Below are 26,194 nucleotides of genomic sequence, written 5' to 3' on the forward strand. Positions count from 1 at the left end.
TATGCATTTCGCTGATTACCACTGCATCTGGTGTGAACTCAACTCGCTTGCTAGAACCAATGTGAGTGATCTAATAATCAGATAGGAGGTTAGTTGCTAAAGATGGAACACAAAGGACATCTTGAAATGTTCCTTCACCCACATTAACAGACCCTCTCCCATGCACTTCAACAGGAGTGTCATCACCCATTAGGATGGAAGGCATAGAACATGGCTCTAAAGATGTGAAATCATCTTTTGAAGAAGCCATGTGGTGTGAAGCACCCGAGTCAATTATCCAAGAATTTGGTTGTGAAGCAATAGCAACTAGGGCCTTACCATTTCCTTTCCCCTTACTCTTATCTATGTCCTTAGAAGATCCTTCTGATGAACTCTGTTTGACTGAATCAGGAACCTTGATATTATTCTTTTCAAGAAGATTTGAAAGGTGATCAATTTGTTTCTTTAAACACTTATGTTCATCATGACCAGGCCTCTTACAATAAGAACACTTGACCTTCTCCTTCTTAGGTTGTTCACCTTTTGATGAAGAGGTCTCATTGTCTGCTTCTGAAGTAGCAGATTTCTGATCTTTCTTCTTCTCTCCTTGGTTCTTTTGTTTCTTATCTTGCTTACTAGACCCTTTCTGTTCTTTTGTGCCTTGATTTACAACTAAGGCATGTGACTTAGAGGGCTTTATTGTACCCATTTGAACCAATTTGTCCTACTCCCTAGTGAGTTCTGCAGCAAAATCATCTAAAGAAGGCATTTTGAATGTGGTACCTAGGGTACATTTGGTAGCATAGAATGTAGAAACAAACACTGAATAGTTAGGAACAAGCTTAGAAAGAATACTCAAGATCAGTTGCTTATCATCTTTCTTAGTTCTACACTGTTCCAACTGCAATCTTATAGACTTAAGTTTAGTGAAGAAGTCTTGTATAGTATCAAAATTGGTTGGATTCAACCCTATGAGTTCATTCTCCAATTGATGACCTCTTAGTTCATCCTGCTTACCAAAGAGGTTTCCCAAAGTAGTCCATACTGCATTTGGTGTAGTAGCAGATTCAATGTGAAAAAGAAGGTCAGGAGAGACTGACATGCACAATGTACCAAAAGCTTCATCACATTTATTAAACCATTTAATCTTTTCTGCAGCATCTTGAGGTTCAGTTTCAAGTCCCATAGTAACACGATGATATCCATGTCTTTTCAGATATATTATCATCTTAGATTTCCATTCAAAGTAATTATATGGTGTTAAAAGTGGAACTGTAGATGCATCCATGATAGCAGAAAAGAAGATTGCAAAGAGTCAAAAAGAGTGCAAGAAAGAAGACATAAGAGACACCCCCCCTTTTCACTAGTCTTTGAAATCACCCCCCCCCCAAAATATTACAAGGTTGGCACTTTATAATTAGTGCATTTACAAGGCTTTTATCAGATTACAATGCTTTCTAAGGCTTTAATGGCCAAAATAGAAAGTTTAAATACATATAAATTTAACATAAAATCTGAAAAAATTAGCCTTATAGCTGCTCAATGTATCTTAATACCTTTCCAACAACTATTCGTTTTTGTAAAATAGAGTTGTGAGAAGAAAGATATAATCTATAGAAGGAAAAAAAAACATGCAGCCGATTCAACCTGCAATATCTAACAAAGAAGGGTAGAATATTTCAATAAGACCTGCAATTATGAAGAGTGCTCATTTCCAGCTTTCCATCAAGTACTCATTTGCAAAAAACTGACACCTGAGGCAAAAGTTATGCAACTTTTAAGAAAGGTTGCTGAATTTCCCTAATAGAAAAATGGCTTAAGCCTTGTTGAAACTCGATTTCTGCAAAAATTATTAATTTTCTAGAAAAACCCTCCAAAACTCAAAAGTTTTTCGATGCTGGGAACAAAACCCAGAAATCTTTTTTTCTGCAAATGAACGGAGGTTAGAACACTAGGGCCGAAATAAAAATAGCTCTAGTAAAATATTTCACTCTGATTTTTTTTACTGTGTTCTCCAAACTCTGAATTTGGTTAAATAAAAGTCACTTATGATTTTCACAAGCCTTCTGGACACTCTGGAAATGCTAAAGAAGCCTCCAATATTACCAAAAATGTTGCAATCACCCAGATCTCAAAGAACACATATATAAAACCAGATTTAACTAGAAGCTTATTTTCCTTTAAACTGTTCTGATTCTCCAGATCACACGAAAATGCAGGAGAAGAGCATACTTGGTTTTTAAGAAAAATATTAGCTATCTAACAATCTCAAATCTCTCAAATAAATCAGAAAAGCAATGAGCTATACCAGACAACACGGCTCTGATACCATGTTAAATTCTGTGAGAAGCAAGAATCGAGCCAGGATCTGATGTCGGTCATAGATCACATGCAACTCCAAGCAACGGATGATCGAAGATCAAAATAGCTGAATGAAGATAAATCTGATATGAGAGAAAAATAGAGATAAAGAAGAGAATTTAGAGAAGACTCTCACTGAGCTATCACTTAACTAGTGAAGGTGAGAGTATATTGCTTATTATATAGAAAAATAATAGCATATACAACCAAGAGGTGCATTAACTCCCACCTCCATAAAAAGTGGGAGGTTTTACCTACTACCCCATAAAAGGTGGGAGGTTTTTACCTACTTGGTAAATGTCAAAACGTGTGGCATAACCTCTTTACATGAAAACAAAAAAGGAGCTATAAAAGGTGGCACATAAGGCCAAAAGAGGGTGAGAAACCCAACTACCCCATAACCCACTTAGGAAATGACAAAATAGTGGTTATAAGAGGTGGCACAACAAGCCAAAAGAGGGTGTGTAACTCAACTACCCATGTGAGGTGGAGAGTTACACATGTAGCTAATGTATTCCGCCACATGTCCTCATATTAACCAATCCTAATAACCTAAGCAAGCTTAATAATATATGTGTAGGAAAAATAAATACCCCCTAACATAAGGAAAATTAAAAAACCTACACTAACAAGCACACCCTAGAGGTATATCAGAATTGAGAGATATCAGTAATGAAGACAAGAGGAGTGCAGAAGAAGAAGAATTTGCATATCACATGAAGGCATTACATATTCAGGTTAAGCGGCATTTGGAGGGTATGAACAACAAGTATAAGGAGAAAGAAAATGAGAAGAGGAAACATAAGGAATTTGAAGTTGGCGATGAAGTAATGGTGTATCTGAGAAAAGAAAGATTTCTAGCTGGAATCTATAACAAGTTGCAGATGAGGAAGTTTGGACCTTGTAAGATCTTGAGGAAGTTTAGTTCCAGAAATGCATATGAAGTGGAGCTGCCATATAGTTTGAGTATTTCACCTATATTCAACATTGTAGATCTACATCAATATCATGAACTAGAATTCAATGAAGACACTATTGGAGAACTGGAGAAACAGTTGCCCCGGATGAAACCAGAGCAGATTGAAGACATTTTGGATAGTAGGACTGGGCATAGTACCCAAAGCAATAAGTACATGGAGTATCTTGTGAAATGGAAGGACAACCTAGTTGAAGATTCATCTTGGATTTATCAAGAAACAGTTGCCCCAGAAGGAACTAGAATAGATTGAAGACATTTTGGATAGTAGGATTGGGTGTAGTACCCAAAACAATCAGTACATGGAGTATCTTGTGAAATGGAAGGACAACCTAGTTGAAGATTCATCTTGGATTTATCAAGAAACAGTTGCCCCATAAGGAACTAGAATAGATTGAAGACATTTTGGATAGTAGGATTGGGTGTAGTACCCAAAACAATCAGTACATGGAGTATCTTGTGAAATGGAAGGACAACCTAGTTGAAGATTCATCTTGGATTTATCAAGAAACAGTTGCCCCAGAAGGAACTAGAATAGATTGAAGACATTTTGGATAGTAGGATTGGGTGTAGTACCCAAAACAATCAGTACATGGAGTATCTTGTGAAATGGAAGGACAACCTACTTGAAGATTCATCTTGGATTTATCAGGCAGAGGTAGACCGCCTTGGTTTTCCTCTGACCCCAACAGAGTGAGAGACTCACTTTTTCAACAACCCCAAATGTATGATGCAGCAACATCCCTAGTTCTTGAAAATCTTGCATCAACCAAAAACATTTCCTTTCCAGTTTGTTTTCTGGTAAGTTATCGATTTTGGATTCCGAGGCAATTTTCTGGCCCCAGAACTGCTTGGACCTATTGGCATTGGCGAATCTTTTGGATCCCTCCGTAGCTTGTGGAGCCCCAATTCATTGATTCTGATGTTCCTTGGCATGTGGCCGACCTTCCCTTTGATCCACACTTCATCCTTTGGATTTTCCAGAGGAATCTCTTTGGCAAAGGCTGACCTGTTAGTTTTACACGTTTGATCTTGTTCTTGATCCCTTTTGGGTTGACTGGATCTCCCTGTATCATATACATCATTGTAATTGAGCATTAGAATTTAATTTCAGGAAAGTTAGAAGATAGATCTTAAGAATTAGAGGTTTGGAGTTGATAGATTGTCTAATTGAGCATGTATGTAGCAAGCCAGTGAGTTGAATCTTGTATCCCGGATGTTACTGATTATCTGTAATCAATTTTCATGATCTAATTCATTCAGTTTTGCATTGCTTCCATCATATTCTCTTGTTTTCGTTGTGTTTACTCTTGTTGCCCAGTACGGTTTGATCTCTTTGAGGCCCCTCCTAACCGGTGATTGCATCACACCCTATACCCACAACCCTAAACCTTATACCCTAAACCATTAACCTTAATGATATTCCTCAACCCTTGGCCTTAAATATTATACACTAAACCCCCAACCCTATAGAGAGGGAAGAGAGGAGAGTGAGAGATAGGTGTAAGAGATAGAGAGAAAGGTGATATAGAGTAATATTGAGAGACTTGAGATAGAGAAAAGAAGAGAGTGATAGGGGAGAGAGGGAGGCAAGGAGGGGGAGAGATGTAGACATTAAAGGAGGATGGGAGAAGTAGTAAGAGGAGAGATAGATCAAAAGTTGAGATAGAGCTCGAGAGAGATAGAGAAAAAGATTCAAGAGGTAGATAGAGGAGAGAGAGGTGAGATCTAGAGATAAAGAGGTAGATAGGGGAGAGAGAGAGAGATGTGAGATAGAGACTATTAGAGATTAGGGACAAAGAGGAGGAAATAGAGGTAGAGAGGGAAGACATGAGAGATGAGAGATAGAGAGGTAGGTAGACCCTCAACCCTTCATCATCAATCATTACCCCTAAACACTAGGACTTGCACCCTAAACCCTAAAACCTAACATTAATAATTTAACACTAAAATACATACCCTCAATTCTAGATTCATATTCATGATGCTTAATCCTAAACGCAATACCCTCAACTCCATACCTTACACCCTAAACCTTAGAATCTCAACCCTAAACCATATACCCTCAATCCTAAACGCTATACTCTCAAACCTTAATCCTAAATATTATAATCTCAATCCTCAACTCTAAATGCTAGATACTCTCAAACCTTAACCCTAAATGCTAGATACTCTCAATTGTAAACCCTAAACACTAAACCATAGGTCTAGATAGATAGAGATCTAAAGAGGAATTGGGGGAGAGAGAGAGAGAGAGAGAGAGAGAGAGAGAGAGAGAGAGAGAGAGAGAGAGAGAGAGAGAGAGATGGAGAGAGAGGGAGAGAGAGAGATGGAAAGATGAGGAAGGGAATGAGAGTGAGTGTTTCTCTTCACAAAAATGTAAGGGTGTTAGAGGGAGTCAATATATTTAATAGAAATGTAAGCACACGAGAGAGGGGGAGTAATGAGAGAGAGAGGGAGGAAGGAGATAGAAATATGCAGAGAGATAGAGATGGTGTATTTATCTTCATAGGAATATGAGCACATTATAATGCGCTCATGTTCTTGTGAGGTAAGGTTATGAGCGTGGGATCACATTTTATGATCCTAGAAATGTGAGCTTGTTATAATGTGCTCTCGTTATTTTTTTTGTTTCAGAAAATCCAAACCTTAGCATTGGATTTGCGTTGGGCATCCAACCCAAAGGCTTGGATTGACTTTTCAATGACCACATATATTTTTTAATAAATTAAATAGAGAATAGACACAATGTTGAGTGTGAAGTCCATTAGGTTTGCATGTCTTCCAATGCAAAGTTAAAAAAAGAACACAATGATGTTAAGTTGTCTCTTATCTTTCTAACCATGTAAATTTTTTCACATTTTGAGTATGTTAAGGTTTCCATCTTCAATTTCTTTTGTTAGTGTATGTGTTTTTTGTTAAAAACTAATGTGTCATATTTTTAACTTCAATTTTAACCATTTGTCAAAACTTCAAATTAATTAAATTTTTAGAAACTAGACAATATTCTATACATTTGATTAGTTTTCGTTAAATGTAGGTATTTGCACACTCAATTTTTAGTTTTTTAGGTTGTGTTCACTTCAAAAATTAGTAAAACTTCAAATATTCATTAAATAAATAGCACACAAATTGGACATAAACAAAATGGTGTTAGTTAATTTTTCACTGAAGCGATTTTTGAAATACTTAAAAAAGTTAAGATTTTAGGGGGGCCACACTAGACGTGCTATGTTTTTTTTTTCATAAAAATATGACCATTTTGTGTGGCCCCACCTTTTTGAACCCCTCACCTCCACCATTTTCAAGTACTTTTTAGTAATTTAGAAAGATGATTCAGAGTACTACAACTCTTGATCTGGTTACATATTCAAATTTTGAGCGTAACTATTTTCAATTCATCATCCAAGATTACACTTTCCTGATTTAAGAAAAAAACCACTTAAGAACCCTTTTTGATCCCCCATTTTAGTGCACTTACCCAAAATAAAAATAACACGTCTTCTCTAGACAAATTGAATTGTATTATAGTGTATTAACTTACAAATATTTTTCCATTGACATGACCATTGCACCTCTTTTAATTCAAGTGCTAGTAATACAATATTCACAAAATGTTAAAAAGGTGCATCGTCAAAATTTGAGCGACACCAAACCCAAACCCAAACCAAGAATTGAAAGAACCAAACCCAAACCCAAACATATCATAAACAAAATAAACAACTAATGCAATAATAATAATAGGGGGTCTTTATCATCAGTTTTCTCCCAAACATCACATAGAACAAAATATTATCAATTGACTCTCAATTCCACAAATTTCTTAAATTAAACATTCAAATATTCATCATTTGAACTCCTATTCTTTCACTTTAGCTAATATTTCGACTTTTTGACAAGACTTTAAAGTTTGTCAAACTTGATTATAAACATTTAAAATATTAATTTTTAGAAAGACTATGTCTTGCTAAACTTGATTCAAAACATTTACAAAGACAAATTTGTTAAGAAATGTAATCTTACATAGAATTCATAATGCATAAATTATTCTTCAAGACTAATTTCACGAGCGCTCTAATAATATTCAACTTCCACGAGATGACTAGTGCACATGCAGTCGTAGATAAACGTTTTAAATTGTAGAGAACCAGACAACATTATTTCAAACGTGCGGTCTGCTTTCACATACGATAAAATCGTAGCGAGTTCTCAGATGCTTTCACATATGATAAAATCGTAGCGAGTTCTCAGATGCTTTCACATATTTCAAAATCGTAGTGAGTCAGGTTGCTTATGGACTCTTTCGTTTCTTATTTCAACGAATCTTCCACCAATCGAGAAATGAAGCTAAACGTGCGTCTTCCATCTTCATGCGTATGAATATATACTCTCCATCTTCCTCCCAGACTATTATGCCGTTTGTGCATTCAACAGGGGAAGGGAAAAACTTAACCCTCTGAAAGTTGGAATATTGATTGGGATCGAATCCACTCTGAAAGTTGGGCACTTGATTAATTTGGGATCGAACACACAACCTACTTGATGAGTTCGTCAATTAGATTAGATGGCGGCGAGTCATGGACGGGCAGCCTGCGGCAGGGGAGTAAGAGACTGTTTGAGAGCAGCAGCAGTGTTTTCTCTCAGCAAACCCACCGCGAAGATGATGCTGAGGCACTCAAATGGGCCGCCATTGAAAGACTTCCCACCTATGATCGCCTCAGAACTTCCATTCTTAAGAATGTGAGTCAGAACAATGGTGGAATTCACATTCTGGATGAGATAGATGTGACGAATATGGAGCTCGAGACTCGACAGCAATTGATGAACAGGCTTGTCAAAGTTGCAGATCAGGACAACGAACGCCTTCTTGAAAGGCTTCGCCAAAGAATCGACAGGTTTGGATCTTTCAGAAGTGGCCCACAATATTTTCCTCTGTTTTCCTTTTAAATGTGTACGGCTATTAAATTTTGCCCAACATTGTTGACATTTCTGGCAATTGATTTTCAGAGTGGGGATTAAATTGCCCGAGGTTGAAGCGCGTTTCCAGAACTTGAATATTGAAGTAGATGTTCATGTTGGGGGAAGAGCGTTGCCTACATTGTACAACTATGCCGCCAATATCATGGAGGTAAGATTTCTGCATTATTTGATAATATGAATTGCTCTATATTGTTCATCAAATTGAATTCAATGTGTGTCAGTTGAGCTTATCAAGTTATTATACTCTTTTCCAGGGATTATTCCAATCGCTTCATTTATACAAGGGAAACAAGACAAGCATGACCATTCTTCATAGTATGAGTGGTGTGGTCAAGCCTGGAAGGTAACACACATGGCAATCCGATTCTTGTTTAGATTTCTATGTCCAATTTTCCCAATTTTCTTATTGAAGCTCTGTAATATAATACAGGATGACACTTCTCCTTGGACCTCCTGCTTCGGGAAAGACTAGTCTACTGTTGGCTCTTACAGGAAAGCTCGACAAAAGTCTCAGAGTATGTAATAAGATCGGATTGAATCAACATATTGTTTATGATTTGTAGATACACAAGAAGTTTATTGGGAGCTTTAAAAATGTCCAATGTTTATTGAGCTTGACAACTTCTTGGCACAGGTTGATGGATCAGTGACATTCAATGGGCATAACATGGAAGAGTTTGTGCCACAAAGAACATCAGCTTACATTAGCCAACACGATATGCACATTGGTGAGATGACTGTGAAGGAAACCTTGGACTTCTCTGCCCGCTTCCAGGGTGTCGGATCCAGATATGGTATTACTACTGAATTGAAATGCTCTTTTGACTTGATTTCTTTGTTTCAGTATAAATGAATAACCCATGAATTTTGCCCTATGATAGATGTTTTGGCTGAACTTTCACGGCGAGAAAAAGAAGCGGGAATCAAACCAGATCCAGACATAGATATATTCATGAAGGTGGGTGAAGAATTCTGTTTGTGCAATACACAGATCCCTTTTCTTGATAAATTTGATTAATTAGGTATTCATGAAAACTGGGAAAATTATATTGTTGCAGGCAACTGCAATGAAGGGGCAAAAGTCCAATTTGATTACAGATTATATCTTAAAGGTAAGTTTTCTCTTAAGTTTTGCATCCAGCATCCAAATATAGTCTATAGAAGGATCATATGAATTGCAGTTGGTTGATAACTTAATGGGTGAAACAGATATTGGGGTTGGACATATGCGCTGACACCATGATAGGAGATGCAATGCGGAGAGGTATTTCTGGTGGTCAGAAGAAGAGAGTTACAACAGGGGAGATGATTGTTGGAGCTGCAAATGCCCTATTCATGGATGAGATTTCCACTGGTTTGGACAGCTCTACAACATTTCAGATTGTGAAATGCCTGCGGCAATACGTTCATGTCTTCAATTCCACCATGGTGGTTTCACTATTGCAACCTGCCCCTGAAACATACGATCTCTTCGATGATGTAATCCTACTTTCTGAAGGCTATCTCGTTTACCAAGGTCCACGAGAGTCTATTCTCGAGTTCTTTGAGTCCATGGGATTCAGATGCCCCGACAGGAAGGGTGTTGCAGATTTCTTGCAAGAGGTAAGCAACTTATTTTGTGATCGTATAATATTTTGTTGGTTTTCTGTTTATTGGGCAACTTTAAACAATCTATCTTAAGTTTAAGTTTTGATTTGTTTAGGTAATTAATCTGAAATCATATTAGCTTTTTCAATAAGATTTATAAGATTTATTTTTAGTGTAATTTCAGATAAATTATATAAACAAATCGAAACTTAAAATATGTTGTTTAAACCAAAATCCTCTGCATCTATATTAACAGCATGGAATACACTTAATAGTGAATCAAACTAGTTAGACATAGGCTCTATTGAATCTTTATTTATAAAAAAAATGGACCATTAACATGTAAACTACCAGTAGACTAGGCAATGCTCAACATAACTATAATTTCCTCCATACTTTTGGACAGGTGACTTCACTTAAAGATCAAGAACAATACTGGGCAGACACAAGGCAGCCATATCGTTTTGTAACAGTCAAGCAGTTTTCAGATGCATTCCAATCTTTCCACGTTGCTACCAAAATTAATGGGGAACTATCGATTCCATATGATAAAAGCAAGTCTCATCCAGCTGCACTCACCAAAGAGAAATTCGGTTTAGGGAAAAAGGAGCTTTTGAAAGCATGTCTTGATAGAGAAATTTTGCTCATGAAGAGGAGCTCCTTCATCTATATCTTTAAATCCTCTCAGGTAATAACTTTGTTGTGAATTTGTTTCACAAATCTTGTTGGGTTTGTGTTGTGGGATATATAGGTCTGAAATGGATATGAATGGAACCCTGTTGTGACAGATAACTCTGCTGGCTTTGATGGCTTCTAGTGTCTTCTTTCGAACTAATATGCATGAAAGAAATCTCGACGATGGATCCATCTACTTTTCAGCTCTCTTCTTTGGGCTGATCCAAGTGTTTTTTAACGGCATGGCAGAATTGCAAATGACACTCGACAAACTTCCAGTATTTCACAAACATAGAGATTTCAAGTTCTTCCCTGCCTGGGCCTATTCTCTTGCCACTTGGATCATGAGGATTCCTCTGTCTCTATTGGAATCTACAATATGGACCGTTTTGACATACTATATCATTGGTTTCGCCCCAAATCCACAGAGGTAGGACCAGGATTACTACCTCTTGAATCGATATACATAATTGTTCTGCTGTAGCTATTGTGAATATTAAAAATCTAATGTGGGTGTTTTCTTTTCTTCTATGTGCAGGTTTTTTCAACAGTTGTTGCTCTACATTGCAGTTTCTCAGTCAGCACTAGGGCTGTTTCGATTCATAGCAGCTGTAGGACGGAATCGAATAATTGCAAACACTTTTGGTTCATTTGCCATCTTGATTTGTTTTATTCTTGGAGGATTCATCATCTCCAGAGGTACATACAAAACCTTATAAGAGTTATGATTATTTATCATAGTTCTCATGCTAAGTGGATGTAAATAAGAGATGTTGACCAAGGTTTGATAACTGTGACAGATGACATTAAAAGCTGGTGGATATGGGGTTACTGGATCTCTCCTCTCATGTACGCTCAAAATGGTATGGCAGTAAACGAGTTCTTGGCAAGCAGATGGCAAAAGGTTTGTAATTTCTATTTTCTGTTGAGCTTTTCAGAGTTCAGGAAGGATACGAAACTAGATCCTTTCATTTGTTACTGGAATTACAAGTTCTTATAGAATGCATGAGACTCCTAACCTGACCTGGCTCTGACACTATGTTAACTTGACCTGGCTCTGATACTATGTTAAGCTTTTCATATGTCGGCTAAAACACAAACCTAGAACTTTTTATTTACTGGTGGAATGCTCTAACACTGATCTACTGGCTCCTATAAGAGCAACCAATCTTTAATTCAGATATTTCCATCACTTACTTCTATTAATTGAAGACAAATTTCCCTCACCAAATTCATCTGTGTTTACAGGACAACATCGGTGTCCAATTAATGCGCTCTCGCGGACTGTTTTCTGATGACTGGTGGTATTGGCTATCCATTGGAGCGCTCTGTGGGTACAATATTCTCTTTAATGTTCTAAACACAGCGGCGTTACATTATCTTGATCGTGAGTACCTCCAACTCGATCTGTAGTTGGTTTTTCATTGGCATAATAAATCCTTTGCCTGTAAATAATGTGCTCTGTCTATTTCATCAGCACTTGGAAAGCCTCAGGCTCTAATTTCAGAGTTGGAGTTGAAACAAAAGAAAGAATCTACAATCGGTACTCAAGGTAATTGACCGGAAATGCATGATATATTAGGAAGCATTACCATCCACACTGATAGCTGCTCAAACTTACTAAAAAATTCAGTTGAGTTTGTTAACAATTGTAAAAACGTATGCAGGTAGAATTGTAGGACAGAGAAATAGCAATGTTTCAAACAATTCTGACCACAGTGCGGACGGCAAGAAAGGAATGGTTCTACCCTTCCAACCTCTGGCCATGGCCTTTGACAACATCAACTATTATGTTGACATGCCCGCTGTAAGTTGTCCCCTGTTCCGTTTGAATGTAAATTCCTTCAGATTTTTCATTTGAATTGTTGTTCATAATCATTTCTCTACAGGAAATGAAGATTCAAGGAGTTACAGAGGACAGGCTCCAGTTATTGAAAGGGATAAGTGGGTCATTCAGGCCCGGAGTTTTAACATGCTTAATGGGGGTAAGTGGGGCTGGGAAGACGACCTTGATGGATGTTCTTGCAGGAAGGAAAACTGGAGGGTACATTGAGGGTTCCATTACCATATCTGGTTATCCCAAGAAACAAGAAACATTTGCTCGCATTTCTGGCTACTGCGAACAAACTGATATTCATTCTCCCTATGTGACTGTTTATGAATCCCTAATATACTCTGCTTGGCTTCGTCTTCCCAAGGACGTAGATAGAAAAACAAGAGAGGTGCATAATCTATTCTTGAACAACCCATTTTGTTTTTAATTTTAGTTCGAGGGTCTGGAAAAGGTAAAAGCAAAAATTGACAAAACCACTTTTTGAACAGATGTTCGTGGATGAAGTAATGGAGCTTGTAGAACTAACCAACTTGAAAGGAGCTCTGGTTGGACTTCCTGGAGTTAATGGGTTGTCCACGGAACAAAGAAAGAGGCTAACAATTGCAGTGGAACTGGTCGCAAATCCTTCAATTATTTTCATGGATGAGCCAACATCTGGACTTGATGCAAGAGCTGCCGCAATTGTTATGCGAACAGTTCGCAATACAGTGGATACAGGACGGACTGTTGTGTGCACCATACATCAACCTAGTATTGATATATTTGAAGCCTTTGATGAGGTATTTATTTGTAACTTCAATGCACATACTACTATTGTAGGGGCTGGTACATTTGTACTTGTAGATGCTGAGAATGTGAATGAAATTGCAGTTGGTGCTGATGAAGCGTGGAGGGCAGATGGTATATGTAGGACCTCTGGGTCACAATTCAAAAGATCTAATAGACTATTTCGAGGCGATCGGAGGAGTTCCCAAAATTACAGAGGGTTACAATCCGGCGACATGGATGTTAGAATCAAGCTCAACTGGAGTTGAAATGCATCTTGGGGTTGATTTTGCAGACATCTACCGGAATTCATCTCTTTACCAGTAAGTTGTCATTGAATTAATACATGAGGCCTTACTTACCTTAATCCCCTGCCAACTAGAAAACCTCTGGTTTTTGCTAATGAAATGAAAGAGAAGTATGAGACATTATTGATATGGTGCAGGCAAAATCAAGCATTGGTGAAGGAACTTGGCATACCAGCTCCGGGGTCAGAGGATATTTACTTTGAATCACAATTCTCGCAACCTTTTGTGACACAGACATGGGCTTGCTTGTGGAAGCAGAACTTGTCATATTGGAGAAACCCAGAGTACAATGCAATTCGTTTCTTTTTCACACTAGCCACAGCTCTGATCTTTGGCACAATTTTCTGGAGAATTGGCGGGAAAATGTAAGCAAGAAATAGTGCTTTCTAGGTATAATCTGCATTAAACATTAAGCTTCATGTTCTGTGATTTTTAACTATCTTATAAACTGCAGAGAAAAGCAGCAAGATCTGATGAATGCAATGGGATCCATGTTTTCGGCTGTATTATTTATCGGCATGAATAATGCATCAACAGTTCAGCCCGTTGTAGATGTGGAAAGAACAGTCTTCTACAGAGAAAAAGCAGCAGGGATGTATTCAGCCCTGCCCTATGCCTTTGCTCAGGTATGTTACCCACTTAACAAACTAATCTCTGAATCAATTCTAGACTGTGTTATATTATTGGAGACTAAGTAATTCATGAGTAACTTATGGGATGTTGGGTGCTCCAGGTTCTCATAGAGATACCCTACGTATTTCTCGAAGCGTTATTGTATGGAGTATCGGTGTATGCAATGATGGACTTCAAATGGCAGGCAGCAAAATTTTTCTGGTTTCTGTTTTTCATGTTCTTCACATTCTTATACTTCACATTCTACGGGATGATGGCTGTCTCTCTTACTCCTAATGCAAACATAGCTGCAATTGTGTCCACGGCTTTCTATTCAATCTGGATGCTTTTCTGTGGCTTCTTAATTCCTCGCAAGGTAATTGCAGCATCGATTCAAACTCAAAGTAGATTGATTCATTCAAATTTCTTTCCTTCAAGATGATTGAGTTTCTCAAGTGTGTTTTGTTGGGTGGTATTGCAGAAAATCCCGGTGTGGTGGAGATGGTACTACTGGGGATCCCCTGTTGCATGGACTCTGTATGGATTGATCGTATCACAATATGGAGACATCACAGATCAAATGTCAAGGGTAGACGGCACGACAGAAACAGTGAAGGAGTTCTTGAGGAATTATTTTGGATTTAGACATAGCTTCTTAGGAGCTACTGCAGGTGTTACAGTGGGATGGGGTATTCTTTTTGCCTTCATCTTTGCCTTTGCCATCAAAACTCTCAACTTCCAAAACAGATAATGAGACCAAAAGAGATGAGAGAAGTCGAGCATAAATTCTTGCATGTATGCATAGCATAAATTCTTGCATGTATGCATAGCATAAATTCTTTCATATATGCATAGAATTATTTGAGGTGCCTCCTTAAGCAGTCTACAGATCAACCAGAGAAGATATATGCATGACACAAGCAAACGGTGTTTGAAATGTAATTTGTTTATTAGGGTTTTCCTTAATAATTCTTCCTTTTAAAAGAATATTCTCATAATTAAAGAAATATTATTACATTTCCGGAGTGAAAAAGCACAGCAACTTGCGCATTATCGATTTCCGGCAAATCGATTTTTCTACAAACGCTCAAACTTTGAGACAGCAAACAAGTGATAAGATAACCAACTCCATTATATTAAGCTTAAAAATTTGTACACTATTTTATGTGGAGACAGAAGCCATTTGGGTTCTCAAAATTTTATTATATCCATGAAAGGAAAAAAGAACCAAAAAAACAGAAAACAAGTTGATTAAGAAGTGACGCTAAGATAGGGAAAAGTGCAATAGAAGTCCCATCATAACCAGCTCATTATCCTCGAGCTTTTACAGGGCTGTAGCTATTCTGGGTCCAAAACGGCATGCTTCCATATGATGTCGAAGGCATACCATTCAAGTACGGCAGGTCCATGAGAGCAACGTTCTTGGGACCCACAGATGACATGGAGGAATTTGCGGTTGTGATGACGTGGGTGATGTTGCTGTTTTGCGTTTGACGGAAAAGCTTGCTCGTGGTTAACATTTTCCCGATCGTTGTCACCACGATGTGACGGTTACATCGGGCGAGGCAGTTAACATACCGTCGGGCAAGCGTTTTACATTTTCGGTGACCGCCAATTTTTTTGGCTAACCCGCTTTATTGCGTCCACGAGTCGACTAACATCAAGCGGCGGTCACGTGTTATGGGCACAGTTTTCAATTCATTTTTAAAAAATTTTTGAATGAAAACTCAATTTCGCGAAAATTGAAAATATATTTCGTCCGGTAGCTGCATGCAGAACGCACTGGTGGAGGCGAAACAAAATATTCGACCGTGTAAATTCAGGGTATAAATTCATGTCCTCGGTTGAATCACTGAGCGAAGGAGCTGCGCTTTAATTGTAGTTATAGGTATGCATTCTCACAATATGTGTGGCTCCGAAGGGGAGGAGAAAAGCCGACCACATGCATAACCCAAGTTGTCTGGGTATATTGTTAGTCCTATTGTTATCGCCTGTTAACACGCAGGTTTTTTTTCATGTGCAAGGAGGAGGTATTGTAGCATACAGGGGGTGGTATGATTGAAGATTGTTGTGTAGGGTTATGGCGGCATCGGTAAATTCAAACCCTAACAGATAAATATAGTTTTATGATTCCTTCGTCAACCCTTTGTTTGATATTGTAAATTTTTATATCATTTTTGTATCGCAGAGGTGGTTGTGAGTGTGCCCTCGGGAGGTATGAAGAGGACAACGAATTGGGTGGAGGCTTAGGCAGCTACGGTAATTTGAAACCCTAAGACATTCAATAATTTTATTTTATTTTTCTCTGTCATTTTGTGTTCTGTCTGTGAAAATTAGGCATCATTTTGCAGCATGGTCGTGTCAGGATACCAAGGGTCCCCGTTTGATTGTTGATGGCTCATTGTTGAGGGTTGATTTTTGGGTTTTTGTTGAAAACCCTCAGGGTTTGCATTGTTTGTTTGTGTTTTGGTGTGTGTTAGTACACACACACACACACACACACACACACACACACTCACAAAGACACACACACACACACACAAACATGTCTACTGTAATACAGAGGAAAACGACAGAATAAAACATAGATAAAAGAAACTATGAAAATATTATGCTCTGTTTCCATTATTCTCAGGTGCTCATTAGATAAAAAAAAGAAAACCTACAGTCCTATAAATCCCCCTTCAACAATGATCCAGAATAGACGAAGGCTGCTTCAACAAGGAGCCCTTCAACAATAATGTTTTCGTTCGCGCATTAGTCTTACTTTTTCCATGTTAGACAAATAAAAAAGGCGCCATGTTTGCTATCATCAAACAAAAACAGATCAACTCCTAATTGTTAGTGAACAACAGATCAACTCCTAAACAAGAGCAGGTCACACACAGTCAAGGAATGGTTGCATCAACCAGTCAACAACCTGATTTTGAGGAGTCTGTTTGCATCAAAAGGCAAACCATAACATGTAAATGAGGTCAAGACCATGTAAAAGAAGGTCAATTTGAAACAAAACATTTTACCTCGCTTTGTCTTTCATGTAGCTATTAGGTGCCTGCCACTTGTATTTGCATATATATTTATTCTCAGACATGTATGTTGATGCATGTCATTGGTATGATATGTCCTTTTTGGAGCCATAATAGACACATGTCATGTATGTCGATTCATGTCATTGTTACAATCTCTTTTTGAAGGCAGAATAGACATGACACAAGTTCGAAGCACCTAATCACATTCGAAAATTGTAGAATAAACATATGTGCAAATATATGTGGGAGGCTATGTGTATTGTGGCTTGACAGTGGACGTATCGTACCAACAACATGCATCGACATACATTTCCAAGACATGCATACCATGCCAACTCTCTTGTAGTGCTCTGAGCCATGGTATGTGATGTGGAGTTGTTGAATTTTCAGTTTTAGTCCTCAGCGCCCACGCAAAATTATGTGGACATGCCGGAGGATGGCTGCGGCATGCTTCGTGGTTACGGTCGGTTTATTGTACATAACACACACATTAAAAGCTTGCGAATGGAGGAATTCCGTTTGGATAGCATCCCGACAGGAAGAAGAGGCCGCGGGCTGCAAAACTTGGTACTTTTGTCAGAGAAAAAACTAGCATGAAACTCAAGTTACTCTGGCAGTGGGACGCCTCTATTGTGGCTGTAAAAAACATAATGGGGGGACTAACACCCCATGTTTGTGGCAGGTTTTTGATCATAGGTTTTGCATTTGATGGCTGCTGCTATCTAACACAGTGTTGTTAGTCTGTACGATTTGTCTATTTTGGAACTAGAAGAGACACAACCTCTCTGACAAATGGTACTGCATGTTAGTGACATGTTAACCAATTGCATCCGTTGAATGTAAAATATAGTGTAAAACGTGTGACTAAGCTGCCTGCTAGTCGAACCATAGTGTTGATTTTGAGTTGGAATAGAGGCGTCTGTCCTTGAGTGCACAACAACAATACGAAAATAGGTGGTTGATATACACAACTCTGGCAAGCTCTGGCACTATGGCAAATGGACAGATATAATTTAGGTGATATAAATTACTTAGTGGTAGTTTATATTGAATGTTAAACTGCATTTTCATATATGAACATGTAGGTTCCTTTTATGTCTTTTGAAATGCATGTACTTCCCAATGTAGACTACCAGTAACATTAGTTATCCATGCAGGTTGTTGATTTTCAAGGACTATTGAGTAGTCCCTCGGCAAACGTCCAGACGTCCAGGTTGTTGTTGTCTCCCTTGTTTAATACTACTTGTACTATAATGTCCCCTTATTATTAATCTTTGGACTTGTGCAACTTTTTGAAAGGCGCTTGTTATATATATATATATATAGTTTGTTGTATATAATTTTTTTTATGCGGTACAAATGTATGTATAAATTTCAATTTTTGATCATGTAATATTAATGTCCTTACTTTTACTTAATTTGATAATAATGAAATGAACAATGCAATTGGCTGATGCGTTATATTATATGCTATAGATGCACCATATTAGACAATAAGATATAATTTTCGAACCTGAACGCAGTACGATTGTTATTTATGGATCTTCGAGTCATGAAACCAGTGTTGAATATATGAACCAGAAATCCCGATTCTTGCGAACTATGTGTTATAAATTTGTATATATTCTGTTGATTTGCATGAGAGTGTTAATGTTCATCGTAGTGTATTTGTATTTCTAGATTATTGATGTTCGTGATGTTTGAGAAGTACATGTGTTTGATGATCCAACTCCAATCTGAAATGTGATTTGGGCTTCTGTTTGAGATGTCTTGGGTTGGCACGACGAACTCCTCATGTGTCTATCCTTCAGAGTGTTTTTTTCTTTTTTCTTTTCGTAACTTAAGAGTACGCTTTTAATAAATAATACTATTCCCATGTCAACAAAGAGATGGAAGCTTTAGAATAGACACTTGTTTCAAAAGACTTGTGTCTTTCAAAAAATGAATTGGAGGTCTCTGTACCCATTAATTATCGTCAAAGACTTTGTTAATAGTAATGAATCGCTGTTTATTCTCTGACATAGATTGACCATCTTAATTGCTGCACACTCGTTTTACAACATCGATTTTGCAATTAGCGGCTGCGATTGACTAACCTGTCGGTAACACGTTGTAGGAAAGGTCCATTTTGGAGCCGGAATAGACACAGCCAATCTGTTAAGTGTGTTTTGCATCCTTCTTTATCAATCCTTAAGAAAGTCTAGTTTTTGTGTTGTATTTTGGATGGGGAGAACACAGGAAGCCTTTTTAACAGCGTTGGCGATGGATCATAGTCATTATTTCGTTGCAATTGGAACCAAATATGTTCTAGAGTGGAATGTCATGGATAGTTTATGGCTAAACCGTTAGCTGGGTTGTACATAACACAGCGACATGCTGACTTTGTATTGGAATGTGGGCATAAGCAGTCATGTGTTGGCTGTGTCATTTGTAGTGAATGTGTGGGTGTTATTGATAGTGTGATGAATATGAATTGCATTCTTTTTATGTTTCAGTTCAATCATGTCAATTGCGTTGCGAAAAAGGTTGAGGCAAAATGCTGATCTTGATTATGGGTTGCTGGAGCTAAAGGTAGATGATCTCCTGGGAGTTGGTCGTGTTCGCTTCCCAGTGACACATGACATCAGCTTGCCTATAAGCTAAGTAGTTTTAATGGATTATGTAACATGTAGTATTGCTTGGTGTTGTAACTGTTTAATGCTTGTGACTGGAGAACTAATTTGTATACCCAAGAGAGAGGTGGGCTCTCATATGCAGGACGAGTTCGGCATTCATATCTGAAAGATTCAGGAGTTGGGCTTTCACATCTGGGAGTAGTTGAGGATTCAAATCCGAAAGAGTTGGGAGTTTGGCTTTCAGTTGCGCGACCAGTTGGAGATTCAAATCTTAAAGTTTCAGGAGCCGGGCTTTCGTATCCAGGACTAGTTGAGGATGTAGACACCTAAAATTGTCATTTCTATTTATTTATTTAATTATCTAAGCCTAATTCTTCTATTAATTGAATAAATCTTTATTTATTTAATTAATTCATTTATCCTTTTCTAACCTTATTTTCTCATTTAAATAAATACATTTATTTATTTAAATTATCCTTTTCCTAAATTAAATAAATATCTTATTTATTTAATTGATCCCACTTCCTCTATTAATTAAATAAATCTTTATTTATTTAATTAATTCATTAGCCTTTTCTACCTATGACACATGTCATTCATCTCTTAATTCATACACTACCTACCCTCTCATTATTTTCTTATTTCTTCTACCTACCCTCTAATCATAGCCGACCATTTATCTTTTACACCTCTTAATCTTATCCCTCCATTTTTTATAGTGTCTTCTATATAAGGAGATGCTTCCTTCATTATCAACCCTAACTCAATTGCGCACTCGACTACACTACGCCTTTTACATGCGATCCTACTTGCAACCACATTTCCATTCTTTGTTGAGCTCTTGTGCACATATAAAATCTGAAAGCAAATATATCAAGCAAGATCAATGGAGATAAGAAGAATGGAGATCCAAACCCTATTAGACATGTGATGGTATAATCTTTGTGATTTCATTTGATTTGCATTGTCTTAGGTAATCTTCATATGTTATGGTGGATCTTTGTTATTGTTAGGCTAGGGTTTTGTAGTTGAATTCATTTGGTCTTTCAATATTGTTGTTATCCATTTTCACTGTATACATTTTGGCACGCTCGGTGGGACTCTTGTCCCTTTTGCATTTAATGTCTTTTGTTGCAAATTTTGTGTTTTGAAGTTGCAGATCTAACATTTTCGACAACATTTTGATATTTTCACGTCTGCGTACTTTCGGATCGCGTTTTTGATTTTCTGCCGCATCTGTGACATCTGGAATCACGTCTGCATCCTCAACAATATTTTATTTTTCAGCAGATTTCGAAAGTCGCGTCTGTGTTCCCTAGTCGCGTTTGTAGAGTTTTCAGGTGCGTCTGCGTCCAGGAGCCAGGTCTGTGTTCTGGAACCGCGTCTATGTCGGCTTTAGGCATGTCTGCGAAATTTAATAGCGTTTATGTTTCTGATAACCACGTCTATGTGAATTTGTTACATTTTGGGTTTTTCTTTGATTCGGTTTTGCATCATTCAAATTTCAGATTTGGTTTATTTTGAGCTAACATCTTCAGATCTAGCTAATGAAATTGGTGTAGCTTGTCTTGAAAGAAAAATCATTTTGTCGAAAGACCCTATTTCACAAAGTCTTTTGGATCTAAAATTTACCTAACTTGTGTGCTTATAGGAAGGGGTGATTATTTGAAACAATCCAAACTACTAATAGATCTTTGTTGCAGGACCTTGGCAAGGGTTTTTGATCTTTATTGTGTGCCTTGTTTTCATAGACTAGCAAACACTTCAATTGGTGCATTAAAATTGAACCATTGTCTTTTGTGTCTTGAGCAATAGGCTCTTTTTGTTTCATCTTTAGAGGGCATGTCTCCCCATGTGGTCATTAGGACTACTAGTGAGGAGAGAATGACCCAAGTGGTAGCGAGGAAAACCCACCTCTTCCGAACCACTATAAACAACTATATCCATGGTGAAAACTATGGATAACGTGTGTTGATTAGTTCATACCAACACTATGTCTCCCCATAAACCTGTTTGATCAAATTTATTTGATCATTTGTAGGGCGTAACCCCTACCAGCTGGGAGCCTTCTGTATTTACAGAGCTGAAAGTGCCACATGTATGGCCACACGAGAGGATGCCCTTACTAGCACTTTTTTGTTTTAGAAGCCAAAATCCTTCTAGTTGTTGGGGCAGGAGGTCGGACCTCTAGTAGCGGCCCACACACATATGGTTCTTAGTAGAGATACAAAGTTCACCACGAGGAGTTTTTGTGGGGACTGATGCTTGGCTACCCTGAGAAGTGAGTGTCGAGGGTGGAGCCAGTGGGGTCAAGCATCTAAGTATCCGCTTTGAATAGCGTAGCCTCGGGGGAAACTCCATGTGGGATCAACAACTATTGTCTTGGCCAACCATAGGAATTGTGCTTGACTTATTTTGAACAATCAAACATTCAAGACCAAACACCAAAACATTGTGTCTTTTGTGTCTTCAAGTGTATGCAAAACAATTTTACATCAAACAACACACTTTTCGTTGAGTCATTTTGAGTCTAGACACTTGTTGAGTCCTCATCAACACTGTGTTCTTTTGTCACGAAAAACAATCAAACATTCAGATTTGGTCACAACAAAACAACTTCACAGATTGGAAAAATTGCACAAAGTTTGCAGAAACACGTCTGTGTCATCTAAATGCGTCTGTGAAGGGCAGAAACGTGTCTGTGTCTTTTGAGCAACATTGCAGCATCTGAGAAACGCGTCTGTGTCTGACAGAACCACATCTGTGTCATTTAAACGTGTCTATGTCTGACAGAATAGCGCCTATGTCATTTAAGCGCGTCTGTGAAGTATACAGGCACGTCTGTGTTCATGATTGAAAACTTTCATAATTCAGCAAACAAGAACAGTCAGTTTTAGACTTATTGAGCTTCATAGGTTATCTCTCTGGGTTTTCCATCTAGCATTCAACCTATCTTTGGGTCTCACAAAATCCATCATTGCTTTACACCTTACATTACATTCACATTTGTCTAAACTTGAGTCAAAAGGTCACTTGCTTGTCCTCATCTTATTTTGTCAGCACACTACATACATGCAACATTTTGCTAAGTGGTCCCTCATAAAGGTCTATCACCTTTGGGTCTCATTTGGTCTTACTTAGAGTCAAGGTCAACTTACCTCATCAAGAGAAACTATCCTCTCTTTGGAAGTCACACCTACTTTACTACATACATACTTGTTCTTACACTTTGGACATTGCAAGTACACCTCAGATTCATTTACATTTCATCCAACTCTTGGTCTTCCATACTCTTTCCATTTTCATCTAGCCTCACACATCTTGGTCAATACCTAGTTCATGGTTGAAACCCATTCTCAAAAATCTAGGAGAGAAACTAAAAAGGTTCAAGAGTCCGCAAACATGAGTTCCTATGAAGATGACAATGATATCTTTTTCAATTTTGATCATACTACATTACCTGACATGGATGCCTAGAGAAACATTCCAAATGTTGAGAACATGGACACTACAAACAACATGGTACACATAATGACAATATGGACAATATTTCAATACATTCCGCAAAAGTGGAAGACTCCATTATGGATCCCTGTTTTAATCAATTGGTTGAGGAAATAACGAGGAGAGATAGACAATACTTCTTACAAGTGATGGCAAAAAGTGGAGCCAAGATCCCTCATGATTTTGACATGTCTCAAATAATGGAAAATCGACCTTTGCAACAACCTCACCCCAACATGGATCAAAGGAGGCCTAATAGTGGAGGCAATAGAGGACCACATATGGTGCCTGAATCACCATCATCTTTGTTTCAAAAACCAAAGGTCCCATGCACACATGGTCAAGCATATGATACTCACCTTCGTAGATAATTATGGAAGTCTTATGCAGAAAAATATACTCAATCACATACCAATGCTAAGGATCAACCACCAAAGCAATTGGATATCCAAAGGCATGCTCAAAATTTGGACACAAGGAAACCCCATGTCAAATTTGGGGGCAACACATTAGAACAAACTCACGACATGCTTGTAGAGTATGGTATATACATGGACAAAGTAGATATTCCATTCCTCATCATGACTCTATACCAAGTGGTCCATATACGCAACATCATTATAGACCTCCTCCATATGAACATGTGTACGAACAATATCATCCATATATGCAACATGCTCCTCCACACATTGGTTCAGGCATGGGGTATGGTCCAAGAAGTCAGTCTTCGCCTAAGAACAATTTGGAACAACGAATCAAGGACTTGCAAAAGAAAATGGAGGACATAAATAAACTGAAGCCAACTTACACAATGAGAGACATATGTCCCTATACATTTGACAAGAGCATTCCAATGCCTCCATTTCCTACACACTTTGTGACACCTAAGTTTGATAAATACAAAGGAAAAGGAGATCCTAAGGTACATATAAGACAATTTTTCATAGCTTGCATTGAGGTAGCAGCAGAAGAGACATATTTGATGAGATTATTCCCACAAAGCTTAGGTGATCAAGCTATGGAATGGTTCTCCCAACTTCCATCTGGTATTAAGTCATGGGGTGACTTAGCAGAGGCATTTATCCAACATTTCTCATACAACATAGAGACAGACATATCAGTCACTACTTTGTGCAACACCAAGCAAAAGGATGGAGAATCTTTTTCATCATTTTTACACAGATGGAGGAGTCTAGCCAGCAAATGCTCTTGTGAAATTCCACAAAAACAAATGGTAGAGATGTTCACCCAAAATGTTAACAAAGACATTGGTTATGACCTAAGAAAAGCTTGTTTGTCCACTTTTAAGGACGTCATTGAAAAAGGCTTAGCAACAGAGAAGGTCCTAATTGAACAAGGAGTCATTAAGATATTCAAGGAAAACAAAGATGACTATAAAGGAAAAGATAAGCCAAGATTTTGGAAAAAAAACAAGAACACAGTCAATGATGGTGTTGTGGATGCCAATAGAGTGCGACCTAAAATCATTTTTTCTGGATCAATCTCTACAAACAATCAAGTGAATACTCAAACAACTTCAAAGTCATGAAGGAAGTACACTCCATTGGGAGAACCACTTGAGTCAGTTTTCAAGAAGCTAGTGGCAAACAAGGTAATCACAGTTCCAGATTTTCCTCCATATGAACCAAAGGTCAAACCAAATTGGTGGAATGATGATGAGTATTGTGAATTTCACAAGAGCAAGGGTCATAAGACAGGAAATTGTCATTGGCTGAAGAACATCATACAAGATCTCATTGATAGAGGTGACATTGAGATTGAAGGACATTCATCCAATCAAGAACATGAGATGTTTAAGGAACCATTCCCAAAGCATGACAAAGGAAAATCTAAAGTCACAGATGACCAAACCAACTATACCAGAGCATCCTACAATTATGATTCAACCATCAATCACATTTCGATGGACAATTATGTCTCTACCATTATCATCAAGGACAAAACGCCTGAGAATTCTACCCAAAGACCCAAGATTGTCCTAAAAGGCATTGGATCTTCTCTGAACCTACCTCTGAATGTAATGTTACAACTCGTCGAGGTAAATTCACTTTGCAAGGTGCTCTATCTAAAAACATCGCTTCCTCATCAACCAAGCCTGAGTATGACCTTGTAGAACAATTAAGGAAGACACCCGCGCTCAACTCCATCCTTGAGCTCTTATGCATATTCCCCACACATAAAGCTATTCTTGACAAAATCTTGAGAGACACTGTTGTCCCTACTGATTTGAATGTGGACTAGTTTCAAGCCATGGTGAGATACCTTTCTGCTCCACACTCCCTTACATTCACAGAAGCTGATGATGCCTCTGTAAGTTAGCCACATAATGCACCTTTACACATTGAAGTCTTCATACACAAACATCGAATAAAATGAGTCCTAATAGATGGAGGAGCAGGTCTAAACATTTGTACATTGAGCACTATTAAACAATTGAGATATTCTGATAAAGCTATGAATTTTATAAACAAAATTACCATCAAGGCATATGATGATGAAGAACATTCATCCAAGGGCATAGTCACCTTACCTCTTAGAGTTGGGCCAGTTACGAAGGATGTGGTTTGTCAAGTCCTAGACCTAGATCTCACATACAATATATTACTAGGACATCCTTGAATTCATGAAATGAGGGCAGTCCCATCTAGATATCACCAATGCATTAAGTTTCCTCACAATGGAGTTGAGATAACAGTTAATGGTGATCCTAATTCATTCATATACTGCAATAACTTGAGACCAAAAACTTAGACGATTATTCCAAGTAATAGGGAAGCTATCTCTTCTTCTACATACATTGATCTTGAATCATTAAAACCTTCGACCTCAAAACAAGGTGAGCTTAAAGGCAAATTCTAGGACAAGGGCATGGGTTAATACACTTTGAATCAAACCATGTCATGAGTTCACCAAAAGAATATGGAAGACCACATCCTAATAAGCAGGTA

General features: G+C 37.9%; 1 protein-coding gene across 1 annotated transcript; it reads left to right on the top strand.

The window, feature by feature from the left end:
* Nucleotides 1–7,574: 7,574 nt before the first annotated feature.
* Nucleotides 7,575–15,092, top strand: LOC131035593 (pleiotropic drug resistance protein 1). The gene is made up of 22 exons (XM_057967326.2): nucleotides 7,575–8,211; nucleotides 8,324–8,444; nucleotides 8,551–8,639; nucleotides 8,727–8,811; nucleotides 8,931–9,090; nucleotides 9,178–9,254; nucleotides 9,355–9,408; nucleotides 9,506–9,898; nucleotides 10,290–10,571; nucleotides 10,672–10,988; nucleotides 11,097–11,257; nucleotides 11,359–11,462; nucleotides 11,807–11,945; nucleotides 12,036–12,110; nucleotides 12,226–12,365; nucleotides 12,448–12,780; nucleotides 12,881–13,171; nucleotides 13,263–13,480; nucleotides 13,603–13,830; nucleotides 13,920–14,091; nucleotides 14,199–14,453; nucleotides 14,559–15,092. Exons 1-22 carry the CDS (start codon nucleotides 7,859–7,861, stop codon nucleotides 14,826–14,828), a joined length of 4,317 nt encoding a protein of 1,438 aa, XP_057823309.2. The 5' UTR covers nucleotides 7,575–7,858; the 3' UTR covers nucleotides 14,829–15,092.
* The last annotated feature ends 11,102 nt before the right edge of the window (nucleotides 15,093–26,194 follow it).

The sequence above is a fragment of the Cryptomeria japonica genome, chromosome 3 (assembly GCF_030272615.1).
Source record: "Cryptomeria japonica chromosome 3, Sugi_1.0, whole genome shotgun sequence".
In the NCBI taxonomy this organism is placed as follows: domain Eukaryota; kingdom Viridiplantae; phylum Streptophyta; class Pinopsida; order Cupressales; family Cupressaceae; genus Cryptomeria; species Cryptomeria japonica.

Bases quoted from the DNA above. Each gene is read 5' to 3' on its own strand.
- LOC131035593 (XM_057967326.2), top strand. From the start codon at position 7,859: ATGAGTTCGTCAATTAGATTAGATGGCGGCGAGTCATGGACGGGCAGC. The intron at 8,812-8,930 runs GTATGTAATAAG...TTCTTGGCACAG, and splicing joins AGCTCGACAAAAGTCTCAGA to GTTGATGGATCAGTGACATT. The intron at 11,258-11,358 runs GTACATACAAAA...TAACTGTGACAG, and splicing joins AGGATTCATCATCTCCAGAG to ATGACATTAAAAGCTGGTGG.